This window comes from Canis lupus, chromosome 2 (genome assembly GCF_011100685.1).
Source record: "Canis lupus familiaris isolate Mischka breed German Shepherd chromosome 2, alternate assembly UU_Cfam_GSD_1.0, whole genome shotgun sequence".
In the NCBI taxonomy this organism is placed as follows: Eukaryota; Metazoa; Chordata; class Mammalia; order Carnivora; family Canidae; genus Canis; species Canis lupus.
Genome location: NC_049223.1, coordinates 67,556,488 through 67,570,771, shown reverse-complemented (window position 1 = coordinate 67,570,771; position 14,284 = coordinate 67,556,488). Strand labels below are relative to the sequence as shown.

Sequence of the window (14,284 nt, the reverse complement as noted above, 5' to 3'; positions counted from 1 at the left end):
CACTTTGCAGCCGGCCCGGTGGAGCGGCCAGTGCCGGATTTCTCCCCTTTTTTGCAGATCTGCAGAATATGGCGTCCCTGTCCTGTTTTAAAAATAAGCCAGGCTGCCATTTTTGTTTTTCTTTTGTCTGAAAATTTTAATAAAACTGTCTGAGAATGTGGGAGAGGCGGCTGGAAGCAGAGGGGGCACCCGAAGGGTTGGCTTTTTTTCCTTTTCTTTGGCGAGAGCCGCGAGCCTTTCGGGGAGGTGAGACACAATGCAATTGCACTTTAAAGAAAAAAAAAAAAAAGGAAGCCGCTGGGCGATTTAGGGGGGAGGGCTGGGAATTTAAAGTTAACTCCGAAAGTTTTCTTTTCTGTTTTTTTTTAAGCTCTTTTTTTTTCTTTTCTTTTTTTTTCTTTCTTTCTTTTTTTTTTTTTTTTTTTTTCTTTTTTTGGAAGGCGGTGAAATGCCGCGAAAGGATCTCGGGGCCCATTTCTCCCCCCAGCCAGCTGCCTTTGCAGGATTTTTGGGAAAAAGTTAACTGCCGGCTTCCTCAGAGCTGCGGGGGGCACGTGGAGGGTTGGCGATGGGGGCTTGGGGGGGACCAGGAAATGTCTTTTGGAAAACGCTCTATAAAAATGGCATTGTGAGGAACTGTATCCTCGGATTTGGGGGAGAGGGCTGGCCATAGGGGCTCTGAGTGGGCCCACGGTTTCCAGCTCAGACCCCTGGCATGAGGAAATAACCCTGCTCTCCCCTGCCCTGCCCTGCAGCGGTTTGTGTGTGTGGAGGGGAGGGGGCTGTCTCCTTCATGGGTGGCCAGGGGGGGCCCCCCTTGTAGGCGGGAATCATGCCCCGGGCGCTGGGGTGGCTTCTGGAGCCCTCCGGCAAGTGTGTGTGTGTGTGTGTGTGTGTGTGTGTGTGTTTGGAGAGCCCCTTCTTTGATCTGGTGGGCCTCCTGGCCTCTGGAGGTGGCATCTGGTGGCAGATGCCCCTGGGTGGTGGGCTTTTGTCAGGGTGCAGGCTGGGGGCCCCAGTGGGTCTTGTCTGAGGGGAGGGGAAGGAGGGGTCGTCTGGTGGGGGGAGGGCACTGGTTTGCTGGTCTGAGCCTCTCCCTGGTGGTACCTTTCTACTCTTTTCTGCTACTTCTGCCGGCACCCTGAAGGCTCCTGTGTTGGAGGCAGTTTGGGTTTGGGTGAAGTTACTGAAGTGTCTTGCCGGACAGGTCAGAGCCTGCAGGTGTTGAAGACTACGGGAGGGTCTACCAGGCCCAAAGGTCTGGAGTGGCAGGCGCTGTCCAAGGCACCGGGGCAGGTTGGGCCTGGTCTTTAGCCCTTTGGGAAAGTTTGTCCTGGGAAGACCGTGAGCCCTTCTGGCCCTGTCCCAGCATCTCCTGGACAGGAGACCCCTCTCGTCTCACTTCTGATTTGTATCCTGGCTCCACAGGACAACGTGAGCTTCCTGAGGACAGAGTCAGGGATTGAAGGCTGGGGTTTAGGGGTTCAGGGCTGCAGAACTTGACATGCCTGGGCCAGGGGGTACCAAGCTAGGTATTTTTCAGATAGAGAAACTGAGGTTCAGAGAGGGGAAGTGACTTGCCCAAAGTTGCATTGCCAGTTAAGAGGAGGGCTAAGATAGGGACCCCGATGTCCAGGCTCCCACCTCTGGGCTGTCACTGGTGTTCTCTCTGGAGGCCCTGACTCCTGGAAGAGTCATGTTGGACAGAACTAGACTGGAATGGGACAGCATGTCCCCCTTCACTGCCCCTGCTCCCGGCCATCATAAGCCTTCCTTGTGAATGGAACTTTATAGTTTGCATGGTGTAGTGCGTGGTTATCACGTCAGGCTCTCCCAGAAACTTGCTTGGGGTGAAATCGTTAGGATGGGGACATTTAACCCCATTTCTAAATTTAGGAAACTGAGTCTTGGAGAGGTTGAGCAGTGGCACAGGAGGCCTTAAAAACAAGTCTCCAGACTCCTTGTCCAGGCCTTTTTCTAGGTGGACTTTGGTGCTTTGTAGGTAGGACTTTAACCCACCTTCTAGTGTTTGATCTGTCAGATTCTTCTGCTGACCCAGTGGCTGTGCAAAAATCTAGGGGCTCCACCAAACAGTGTCAGAGCTGAAAAGGCCCTGAGAGGTCATCTGGGCTCAGAGAGGGGAAGCCACTGGCTTGAAGTCACTTAGCAGTTTGGGTCCCAGCTAGGACCAGAGCCCTGGTCTCCCTTCTCCCTTCCTCTATGAGAAACTCAGAGGGGGAGTGAACCACTCTACCCTCTACTAGGCTCCACTGGGCCCTGGGGAGTAGTGATTGCTGCCGGTGGTGATTGGTGATGGGGTAGTGGGTATTATAATGGCCAACATCTCAGAGACATGGGTTTGTTCAAGGGGCTGAGAAATAGGCTATCTGTGTGCTTGGGGGAGTGGAGGCAATGGGGGATGGCCCCAGGTGGAGAGGAAGCTGGTGTGGGGGTGAGGTGTAGACTTGGTTTGAAGCCAGCCTGTCCCATCCTTCTCTGGGCAGACACTTCCTTGCCCTGCCTTTCTATAAGGCAGAGTCCTCCCTTCCTCCCTCTCTGTCTGCCTCCCTTCCTCCTTCCCTTCCTTTCTTCTTTCCTTCTTTTTCTTTTGTTAAAATATTTTATTAATAAATATTCATGAGAGGCTCCGAGAGAGGCAGAGACATAGGCCCCTTGGGGAGCCTGATGTGGGACTTGATCCCAGGACCCCCAGGATCATGACCTGAGCCAAAGGCAGGTGCTCAACTGCTGAGCCACCCAAATGCCCTCTTCTTTCCTTCTTCTAACTGCCATCAGTTAGTCATTCACTGGCTTTCTAGATCATTCCTTTATTCTTTTCACTGTCCACTTGTTAGTTTAGTGGTTAGCCATTTTAGCAGTCCGTCCCTCAGTCCTTGCATCCACCTGGTCTCCAGCTCACCCAGCACAGGCTGGACAGCCACATGAGATACAAATACAGTCCTCCTGGGCTCAAGCAAACAAGGAAGAAGACCGCAAGTAGAGGGAGCACTAGCCAGGGCAGTATTTGTGGGTGCCTGCATGTGTTACAGGGGAGGTCTCTTGATGAAGAGGAGGCTTGACAATACCAGAGGACTTAGTTCCACAAATGGTCATGATGGTGGATCTGGGGCCTGGGACCAAGTCTCACTTGCAAATTGACTTTACAGTTTGTGCTGGGTGGTCCATAGGTTGTGTCACTTTGTATGCATTCTTCCCTTCTTTGAACCTCAGTTTCTTGATCTTTAAGAAGGGGTCCACTGTGAATTTCTTGTAGGTTTGGGCGGGTAACAAGGGTATGTGGGATGTCTCTGAGCCCTGGCCAGGCATGTGGGAGGACCTCAGTATATACCAACTGAATGATAAGGACCACTGATCACCAACCTAGGCCCCACCTTGATTTTTGGAAACCATCGTGATGTTTCAGAATGAGCCAAGTGGTCTGGGGACCCTGAAAGCCCTGCCCTGGCTTGTCTTTACCCTGCTGAAATTCTTCAGATGTTTCCAGGGCATTTCAAAGAACAAAAATCCGAAGTCCTTTGCGAGTGGGCAGACAGGGGCCGTCACGGTCCGGGAGGGCCTGTCCCCCCTCAGCTCCCTTGCCCACCCCGCAGGCTCACCGCCTCCAGCCACACCAGCTGCTTTCTGTACTTTGAACTTACAGATTGTTGGGCTGGAGGCTTTCCGTATCCCCTACCTGGAACACTCTTCCCCAAATGTTTGCATGGCCAGCATCTTCTTGTTTCATCGGTTTCCACTCAGATGTTACCTCCACCGAGAGGCTTCCCTGACCACTTGCTCTGGGATAGCTTCCTACGGTCACGACACTGTCACATTTGGCCCCTTTCCACTTTCTCTGTGGCTCTTGACAGTGTGTGAAGCTTTCTTGTTGATTTGTTGATTTGTCCTCCTTGCCTGTCTCCACTGCTGAACGTAGGTGCTAGCACCCCATGCATGATCTGGGATTTAGAATCTTATAAGAGGGACCCTCTCTGCCTTACTTATTTAGCAGCACAGAGTACCTTGTGGCAGGCCATGTTCCAAAAGACTTTATAAATGTTAATGTATTGAATGCTCATTGTCATTACCCCCATTTTACAGATGAGGAAATCAAGGCACAGAGAGACTAGGTAACTTGCCTGAGTCCACGGAGCTTGTCAGGGCCATTGCAGGATTTGAACCCAGCAATCTGGGACTCTTCCTTCGAATCCTCCAGCTGTTGAGGGGAAGTCCAGCCTCAACCGTCCCCTGCACAGAGCAGGAATCCCCTTCCCACTTCCTTGACAAAAGGGCCTCCCATCTCCACTAGAGGGAACTCCCCACCAGGACCCCCAGCTTCTTCTTGTCAGATACTTGACGTGGCCAGAAAGATTTTCTCTACAAAGTACTGCACTTTCCCTGTGAATAACATTTGGGGGTGATGTTCGTGTTCTGGATTCCCAGGGCTTTTGACCTTGTGGTCTCAAGACCTCAGTAGCCTTTTTCTCTGCACTGGGTTGTGAGCTCCTTGAAGGGCGGGTAGCCGCGGTGCGTGGTGCTGAATGACGAGTCAGTCAATGAATGAGTGTGTACAGAGCATGCATCCCGAGCTCCTTTAATCCCAGGAGCTCTGTGCTAGGTGCTGGCTCTGGGGATTGGAGTACTCGGGGAAAGAGGACAGTTCTCTCTCCATGTAGCCCCAAGAAAGTCTGTCTCTGATGATGCTTACGTACCCAATTTCTGGAGGACCATTTGAGATTCAAAGTCACTCACTAATTGGCACTAATTGGAGAGAGGTAGACCTCACAGATTATCCACGCAAACCGCACTTTGTCCACTGGGGGAATAAAACAGGAAGGGGAGAGGTAGGACTTGTCTAAGACCATACACACCTTACGGTGCTTTGCCTGGGGGGCTTTCTGCTCCCCATAGTGTGTGGGGATCAGAGCAGGAGCAGCCCTCTTGGAGAAGCTCTCCTGTAGTACCGGTCTCCTTACCTCCGTAACAGGGGTAGCGTTTCTGGATATATAGGCTATGTGAAGACCCAATGTCATGCCTGGCACTTGGATGGGGATGAGGAAGTGGGCATGGTGGAGGTGGGTTGGGGGGTGTGGGTATGGCTTCCTGGATGCTGGGGCTAGGGCTGGGCTTGAGAAGCCAGGAGAATTTAGGGAGGGGACCAGGTGGTGTCTTTACTGGATAAGGTATGTGGGGAAGGCCATGGGATTTGGTTCTGAGGCCCAAAGTGTCCTGCCTTGTCCCTGCTTCATCCATATAGCTACAGGATATCCTGAGCTGGGGGAGATGGCTCCCCACTATCTGAGTCGTTGGTTTTAGGTTTTACTCTAATGAGTTGAGTGATGGTCATGGTGTATGGAGGGTAGAGGTGCTTCTGGAAGGAAGTGATCATCTGAACTGTGAAGTTTTCCAGGTGGAGGGCATTCTGGGCAGAGGGTATGGCCTGGGCAAAGACCAGGAAGTGGGGAATCAAGGAACATGGGGAAGATGATACCCCAAGAGCGGGGGGGAAGGGGAGGGCCAGTGGTTGTGGGTTTTCCGTGGCCTGTTGTTACCCCTCCCCACTCCTCTATCTGACCAGCCCAATCTTCTATTGCTGACTTGTCCTACTCAGGGCTCACGCTATTTGCCTCTCCTGCCCCCTGCAGGGGCCTGAGCTCTGTCTCACTTATCTCTCAGGCTGCCGGCCCCTGGGGGTCCTGAGGCACAGCTCAAGAACAGGCTGTGACCACCTGCCAGTGGTTCCCAGCCCAGGACCTCTAGGACCCCTCTAGAAAGCTCCTTGGGGCCAGGCTGTGGCAGGGGTTCAGCAGTCACTGTCCCCTTTAGAGTTAATTCCAGGCTTGGCTCTCCAGCAGTCAGCAGAGGAGCCCCTGTGGGTCCTGGAAGCCTCCCAGAGCTGCAGCATCCCCAAGCAACCCCCAGCCCCAGCCCAGTTCACCTCCCTGGTTGGTCAGATTTCCATGTGGGTCTTTGGAATGTTGGGAAGGGCTCCCTTATGCCTGAGAGAACCTACTAACAGAACAACAACAGCTAAGGCTTACAGAGTCCTTACTGCACCAGGCACTGTTCTCAAGACTTGATACCGATTGACTCATTTAATCCCAACAACAGTGCTATGGGGATACCATTGTCATCCTCAGTTTGGTAATAATCCCAAGGGCCTGAGCTGGGGCTTTGACTCGGGCTATGTTGTACGGAAACTGTACTTTAACCCTTGAGTCGCCACATTGTCCCTCAGAGGGTCCAGGAACTCAGGCTGGGATTTAGTTTCAGCTGTCTTAGAGAGCAAGGGGTAGGGCGCCTGGGGGACTCAGTGGGTTAAGCATCTGACTCTTGGTCTCAGCTCGAGTCTTGATCTCAGGGTCATGAGTTCAAGCCCCGCATTGGGCTCCATGCTGGGCATGGAGCCTGCTTTATTTTAACTTTTTAAAAGATTTTATTTATTTATTCATGAGAGACACACAGAGAGAGAGGCAGAGACATAGGCAGAGGGAGAAGCCAGCTCCCTGCGGGGAGCCTAATGCAGAACTCAGTCCCAGGACCCCAGAATCACGACCTGAGCCAAAGACAGACACTCAACCACTGAGCCACTCAGGTGCCCTGGAGCCTGCTTTAAAAAAAAAAAAAAATATATATATATATATATATATATATATATATATATATATATTGAGAGAGAGAGAGAGAGAGGGAAAGGAACGGTGACCCAAAGAGGAAATGGACTCACTAAAGGTCATACAGCAAGCTGATGGTAGATCCGGTCTCCCTCTGTCCTCACCAGCTGTGTGCCTGGGCTTGAGCCTGATTCTTGACTCCCGACAAGGAGGAGATTAGGGTAGAAGCCAGGAGGGCCGGACCCTTGGGGGACGTGAGAAGGGGCATGGGGTAGGGGCTTCTTGGGGGCCTTGATGTGTGTTTTATAAGTCACAAAGCTGTCCATTTATGTTCTTAGCATCTTTCTGAATGCAGGCCGTATCTCAAAATGCTCCCAGCATCTACCTCGCAGGGTCATTAAGAGCCTAAGAGAAATGTTTGTTAGGTAGCAAACAGTACCTGGCACAGAACAGGTGCTCAGGTTCTCCTCTTGTCCTTTCTTTCTTTCTTTCTTTTCTTTCTTTTCTTTCTTTCTTTAAGATTTTATTTATTTATTCATGAGAGACACAGAGAGAGAGAGAGACAGAGACCCAGGCAGAGGGAGAAGCACGGTCCATGCAGGGAGCCCAATGTGGGACTCAATCCCGGAACTCCAGGATCAGGCCCCAGGCCGAAAGCAGGTGCTAAACCATGGAGCCACCCAGGGATCCCATCCTCTTGTCCTTTCTTGCTGGCCGAAGGGCTTCCCTGTGAGGATGGGATCTGGGGGGCCCCAAGGGAGATGGAAGTAGAGAAGGGCATGTGTTCAAAGCCTGAGAAGGGTAACCTGGCCCATTCTCTAGATGAAGCTCCCAGGGAGGGTGATGGGGTGGCTCAGGGGGTGTTGGGGTGGCTCGGGCTGGGGACAGGGAGTGGGAGGGACAAAGAGGGGAAGAGCAGCATCCAGCTCCCCCTGACCAGGGCACAGAGCAGCCCTGCTTTCGGATGACTCCCGCCCTCATGATGAGAACAGCCCTTCCAACCCTGCAGGGCTGCGGAAACCCAGCCTAATTGGATCCAGGACCCTCGGGAGCCTTGGTCCTCGCAGGAAGTTCCCAGGAACCAGCTCCCGAGGCTGGCCTGGGTCTTGGGGCTGGGGTGGGGCCCAGCAGCTGGAGCTCAGCACTCTGGGCTGCGTGGAGTGGGGACACATGGAGGGCACAGGGATCGTGAGAGGCAGACTTGGAGCACGTGGGGGGCTCACGCTGGGAAAGTGGGAAACCTCAGCTTCTCCCCACTAGACTATCTCCGGCTTATCACTTCCAGGCCATCCTTCTGTCCACCAAAAACCTTGACCATGGCCTTCCCCTGCTCAGAGACCTTCCATGGCTCCCCATGGCCTTTTATCCAAGCACCGTAGCCTGGGACTCTGGCCCTTTGTGACCAGTCCCAGCCACCTTTCCCTGCTTCCTCTGCAAATCCCTGTACTATACCCACACCAGACCAAACGTGATGCTTTGTGCTTTCTTACTGCTGGGCCTTTGCACATGAACTTTTTACCACCTAGCCTGCCCTTTCCTGGCATCTCTTGACCTGTCTGCTTTCCCCCATTGTTAAGTCCCACGTTCATGAAATCTTCATGCACCCCTCAGTGGGATGAGCTCATCTTCCCAGGAACACCCGTACCCCATAGCTCAGCTGAGCCCCAGCAGCAGCTCGTTGTCACTCTGGGGCAGGGAGCATGTTTGAGAACCCTCAGCTACCCTAAGAAGCTAGCAGTTGGCCATGTCTTTGCACATGCTGCCCCTCGGCTTGGAATGCTCTCCCTCTACCCTCTGGCTCTCCTGGCAAACTTCTCAGTCTGTAGAGCTCATGTGGACAGTCCCCTCCTCTCTCTCGGGGACAGCCCTTCTCTTTTAGTGAATATTTATTGAGCACCTAGCATGAACTAGGCATCTGAGCACTTCCTATGTGGTTAGTACTTGGCTCTGGGGCCGCCTTAGTGGCTCTGTACTTGTGGGTCACGACTGGAGGGAGGATCTGGAGGCATGATAGAGAGGTAGAGAATGCAGGGGGCCGTGGGTGTGAATAACAGAGCTGTCCGCTTCATGCTGGGGAGAGAGTTAGAACGTGATCTTTAGCTGAGACCTGAAGGAAGAACCAGATGAGCTGTGGGGTCGTGTTAGGGTGTGGGGTCATAACTAAGAACCAAACCCAAGCCCTGATCTCAGAGTTCACAGCTATGTGGTGGGCAGACTGGGTGGACGGACAGGGAACCAGGCAGTTCTAGAAGAGTGGGGTCAGTGCTGTGGTGGAGGAGGTCCAGGAAGCTATGGAAGCTCAGAGAAGAGGCTGCAAATAGCTGTGGAGGGGCCTGTGAGCAAGAACACTTCCCCAAGGGTGTGACAGCGGAGCTGACTGGTGGTTGATGGGAATCTGGCAGGGCTCCAGCTGGGTGATGGCCCCAGATGAAAAGGCACAGCCTATGCAAAGGCACGGTGGTATGAAAGTGCAGCTTGTTTTGCGGGACCTGCAGGTGGTGTAGTGAGGCTGAAGGAAGGGAAGCTGTGGGGACGTATGTGTGTGGGATGTGTGTGGCCCACAGAACGTCACTGGTAAAGGCCTTTGGGTGCTGTGCTGGAGATTTGGAACTATACCTCAAAAGCGATGGGAACCCAAGAGAGATTTCAGGCAGGAGTGAGTGACCTGGGCAGGCTTTGGCCTAGTCCTCCCCGCTGAAGCCTGGTCTTCCCCATAGGACAAGCAACCCCTTCCTGACTGTGCTCCTGGCTGGGGTCTGGGGTGGGGCTGGAGGCTCACTGTGGGACTTTGAGCAAGCCCCTAGCCCTCTCTGAGCTCTTCTCTCCTCCCAGGTAAACCTGCAGGACCTGAGGCCAGAATCCTACTGGAGCTGTGGGCAGGGGTTGGGCTGTCTTGCTTGGCCTAGGCTTGCTGAACCTTTAGTCTTATGAAAAATATGCCTTAAAAAAGGTCCCATAACTACCCTGCAGAGAAGTCAAAGAATAAGGAAATAAGGTAAACCCAAACCTACCATTTCTGCCCTCACCCCAAGCCTGAGGTACCATCACTATTAGCATTCTGGTTTTTCCTTCCCTCTTCTCAGTACCTGGTTTTTATATAGATTTCATTGCTCTGTCTACACATACAATTTAGAAAATCTGCTCCCCCACCCTATCTCCCTGACAAACATTGTATCACGGGTATTTTCTACATGACTTTGGAGTGGTTCCAGCCCTTCTTTCTAACAGTGTCAGAGTGAAAAGCATGGGCTTTGGAGCTTGACTTTCTGGGTTCAAATTGTTCATGCGTGGCTTTGGGCAACTTACCTAATATCTCCGTGCCTCAGTTCCTGGTAAGGTTGATATGGGTGTCAGATGAGTCATGACAATGCCAGTAAACATTGGCTATTAGTAATGATTGCTGACTATGTCACTGGGTAACGTGACTTACAGAGCCATCCTCCTATTTAAAAATCTGGCCCTTTCCGTTTTTCGTTATTGTAAAAAAAAACAAAACAAAACAAAAAAAAACTGAAGCAAACAGCTTTGTACTTAAAACTTTGTCTATATTTGGGTTATTTTCTAGGGACAGATGACCAAGAATGGGATCACTAGGCCAGGAAGTCTGAACATTTTTTTTTTTTGAGCTCTTGACACATTATTGCCAGACCGTTTTCAGAAATGATTATGGGGTGCCCAACTGGTTCAGTTGGTGGAGTGTGTGATTCTTGATCTCGGGGCTGTTGGTTCGAGCCCCATGTTGGGTGGAGAGATTATTTAATAATAAGTTCTCCAAAAAAAAAAAAAAAGAAAGAAATGTTTGTTTCAGTTTATGTTCCTACCAGTAATGCCTAGCGGTGCCAATTTCATCTTACCCTCACCAGCACTCGGTATTATCATTTTCTTCTTTCTTTTTGCTATTTTAAGAGGTGAAACTCATTTAATTTTCACTGCCAGGGAAGCAGAGCCACTTTCTGTGTTGATTAGCTGTTAACATCCTTTTTGGTCTGCTAGTCTTTATGGAGCACACATAGCCCCTTCTCAGCTCACTTAGGAAGACAGGGCTTAGATACAGGAAATAGGGAATAGGGTGACACCAGGAACAGTAAGGTGCCAGGGTAGGGAAGGGAACTTTCATCTATCCAGGTCTTGACCCTTTCAGTTCCCTCCACCTAGAGCATTCATTCATTCATTCATTCATATATTCATTCATTCATTCATTCAAACATTTAGCAGATACTGTGCAGGGCTTAAAAGATAAATTACTCAGCCATGATTCTGCCCTGAGAGAGAGCATGCCTAATACCAGAGATAGTCAAGCAATCAGAAAATAGGGGGATACATGTTCTGATGATGGATGTGCAGGGTACAAAGGGAACAGAGGAGAGGTACCCAGCATAGCCTAGGGGGGTGGAGGTGGAACAGTCCTGGAAAGCTTTCAGGAGGAAGTGGTCCATAAGCCAGAGCTTGAGTATAATTTGGAGTTAGCCAGTAAAATGAGGAGGACGGAGGGTTCCAGGGAGAGGAAGCAGCCTGAATGAAGGTTAGAAAATAAGGGAAGTGAAGCCCTGGGGGAACTCTATGGCTGGCTGGGTAGAGAGTAACGTCAGAACAATCAGTGAGGCCAAAGAGGTCAGCAGGGCCGGATATGTAAGGCCCAAGGAATCCAGACCTTGTCTGGAGGGCAATAGGGAGCCATGGGAGGTTCTAAGGAGGTGAATACCGTGATCTGCTCTTGTATTTTAGAAATATCACAGCAACTGCAGAAGGAGAATGGAATCGGGGCTGTGGGTAGAGCTAGGGAAATCAATGAGGGGACTCTTGCCAAAGGGGGCGAGGACCAAGGCAGAGAAAGGTTGCTGGAGACCTTTCCCCACTCTATGGAATCCTAAAAACAGCTCCAAAGTGCATATTGAATGTTACCTGTGCCAAGGTAGCCCTTGTTGACAGCCACCACCGCCCCACTGGGTCCTATGTGCCTAGAGTACGCAGACTGTACAGGGCCTGGTGTGCACTGCTGAGTGGAGTGCCCACCATCAGCTGACCCTAACCTTTCCCTGTGCCTCCCGGACCCTCCATCTGTTCCCTCTCCACCCTTGGGCTACCAACAATTTTCTGTCTTTTCTTGGAGAATAAATTTATTGTTTTCATTATAAAAGCAACTGAACGCGGTTACAGAGAATCTGGAAATCAGAGAAACAAAGACAAAAACTAGATCGGCTCCAGCCACCTCTCCCAGCCCTCCCTCTGGGTGTGGCTCCCTGCAGCTTGCTTTTTCTGACGCAGGTTTTTATTTTTGCCTCCTTGTAATCATAGTGTCCGGACGGTTTTGGTCCTGCTCTCTCCCATTTGCTTTGTTGAGAGCTCGTTCCTCTGTGGCCACGGAGTCTGGACAAATCTCAGTTTTTAATGCCTGTGGGATGGTCTGGGGATGCGGGTGGGACAGAGTTGCTTAACCGCACCCTGCTGTCCTGCAGTGGCCAAGGCTTGTCACATGCCACCCTGGGCTGCCTGTCCTCTTTGTGTGTTTGTCTATACCCGGACTGCTGCAGGTGGCAGGGCCTGCCCCCTGGCATGCCCCTTCCTTGGTACTTCCTCTCCCAGTGCCCCTTTGTAGAGCTTACAAGGCTGGCCTCAGCGACCATCTTCCTGGGAAAGGATCATGGACAGATCTGGGTTCAAATCTAGACTTGGCTCTGTGACCTCAGGCACGTTACATTACCTCTCTGGACCTCAGTCTCCTCATCTGTATCACGGATCTATTGCAACAGTAAAATAATGACTGTAAAAAATGCCCTGACACGGTTCCTGGCCCACTGTAAGTGCTCAAGAATAAGTAATCAATATTATTCTATTTTTTCATCCCACAAAGAGTTTCTGAGATCACGGGGGCTAGGTGCTGGAATGGCAAAGGTGAATGGGCATTGGCTATACCTGTGAGGAGCTCACAGTCTGGCGGGAAAGTCACCCAGGGAAACAGGTAGCACATCAGGGTGGGGCTGGACCAGGTCTGGGTGGTGTCCTAACTCCGTTACTTGCTAGCTGTGTGACTTTGGGCAAGTTGGTCAACCTTTCTGAGCTGCGGTTTCCTTTTCTGTTAAATGCACATCTCCCAGGGTCATTGGGAAGACTCTGTGACATGATGTGTATGACATACTCAGCACAGTGCCTGGCATGTAGTAGGTGTTGAAATAAATGGTAGCTGCCATTTTATTATTATTGTTATTGTTATTCCCATATACAAGGTGCTGTTGGGAACACAGAGGAAGTGACTGGCTGGGGGTTCAGGGAAAGCTCCGTAGAAGAGGGAACACTTGAGCTGGGTCTTGAAGGATGAGTAGAAGTTCACCAAGTGGGAAAGGACACTCTAGGTAAGGAGCCTGTGATTCCAGGTTGAAATTTGTGAATGAGGGGTTTGTTCTTTGGGGGGGATTAAGGCATTGTGTTCATCCCAGATTCCTCGAGTGCCCTCATTGCTTCCCTCTGGGTCTGTCCCGGAGTTCATGTGCACTCACCCTCTGGTGACAGCGCCCACCTGTGACTCTGTGTCCCGGTGGCTATGGGTTCCTGCTCCGTGTCCCCGTCTGTCCATGTTTGGGACCACAGGTCTGTGTCTGTCACGTGCGTCCGTGTGTGGTGCTGTCTGCATGTTCCTGTGATGGTGTTTGTCTGTGTGCGTATCCAGAGGTCCCTCTGGGCCACACGGTGGGGGGCGATCCGCATGCTTCCTTGGCCTCCAGCTCCTACCAGATAGCCAGGGCTCCTTACTCACTCTCCTCCGGGTCCCAGCTCAGCCGCTGCCTCTCGCCTCCATCCCATTCTCCAGGGACCTCCTAACAGGTGTCCTCCTGCCTCCTCTCCTGGCCTTTCCAGTCCCATTGCACAGAGCGGTCAGAGAGGTTTTTCTAAACCACAGATTCGATCCCATCACCCGTTGCTTCGAGGCCAGACTCCAGGTGTAGGATTTCTTCAACTTTCTAGGTCATGCCCTGGCTGCTGGCTCCAGCCTTCCGTCCCATCTCCCAGTCTACACCAGCACACTGGGCTCCTCGCACATGGCGTATTGCTTCTCACCTCCGGGCCTTTGCTCAGACTGCTGCTTCTGTCAGGAATGCTCCCCAGTCCTGTGTTGCCTGGCTCACTCCCATTCATCCTTTAAGACCCAAAGCTGGCATCACCTCCAGTGGGCAGTCCTCCCTGATTCTTTTTTCCATCCTGGGTCAGGTCCCTGGCTCTGGGCTGTCATCCCTTACTTGGGGGGCAGGAGCAAGTGATTTGCCCAAGATCACACAGCTGGTGAGTTGGAGCCGAGATTGGAAGCTGGGTGGATTGGGCTCTAAACAAAGCAGACTGTCCCATGGGCCAGGCGAGGTGGTCGTAGCTAGGACTCGTAGAGTGGAGAGGGTGGATTTGAGGGGGATTTAGGAAATGCAGTCCCAGGGACGTGGCTGGTGGTGGATCTGAGCTGGGAGGGGTGGGCGGGGTTGTGTTGGGGATCCATGTGTGTCTGTGGCAGGAGCATCTGGGCAGATGGGGATGTCCGCTCACAGGAATGGCTAGAGGGGCACACGTCTTAGGGGAAGACCAAGTCCAGCTTAAGCCTGCTGAGTTTGACCATCCCATGAGACAGCAAAAGGGAGGCAGTTGGAAGGTGGGCCTGGAGCTCCAGGGGCAGGCCTGGTCTGGGGGTGGAG

At 52.0% G+C, this 14,284-nt stretch overlaps 1 protein-coding gene across 4 annotated transcripts in view; it reads left to right on the top strand.

The window, feature by feature from the left end:
* ZNF362 (zinc finger protein 362) overlaps nt 1-14,284 on the top strand; it is a 40,324-nt gene that overhangs the window by 1,533 nt on the left and 24,507 nt on the right. For 2 of the 4 annotated variants that reach the window (XM_038531163.1, XM_038531164.1), the window contains exon 2: nt 12,836-12,961. The exons of 1 other annotated variant lie outside the window; for it this stretch is intronic. In XM_038531163.1, coding sequence (XP_038387091.1) covers nt 12,924-12,961 — 38 coding nt within the window. In that variant the 5' untranslated portion in view covers nt 12,836-12,923. Of the gene's footprint in view, nt 1-10,432; nt 12,409-12,835; nt 12,962-14,284 lie in introns of those variants that run through there. One more of the 4 variants, XM_038531165.1, reaches the window with a different exon arrangement.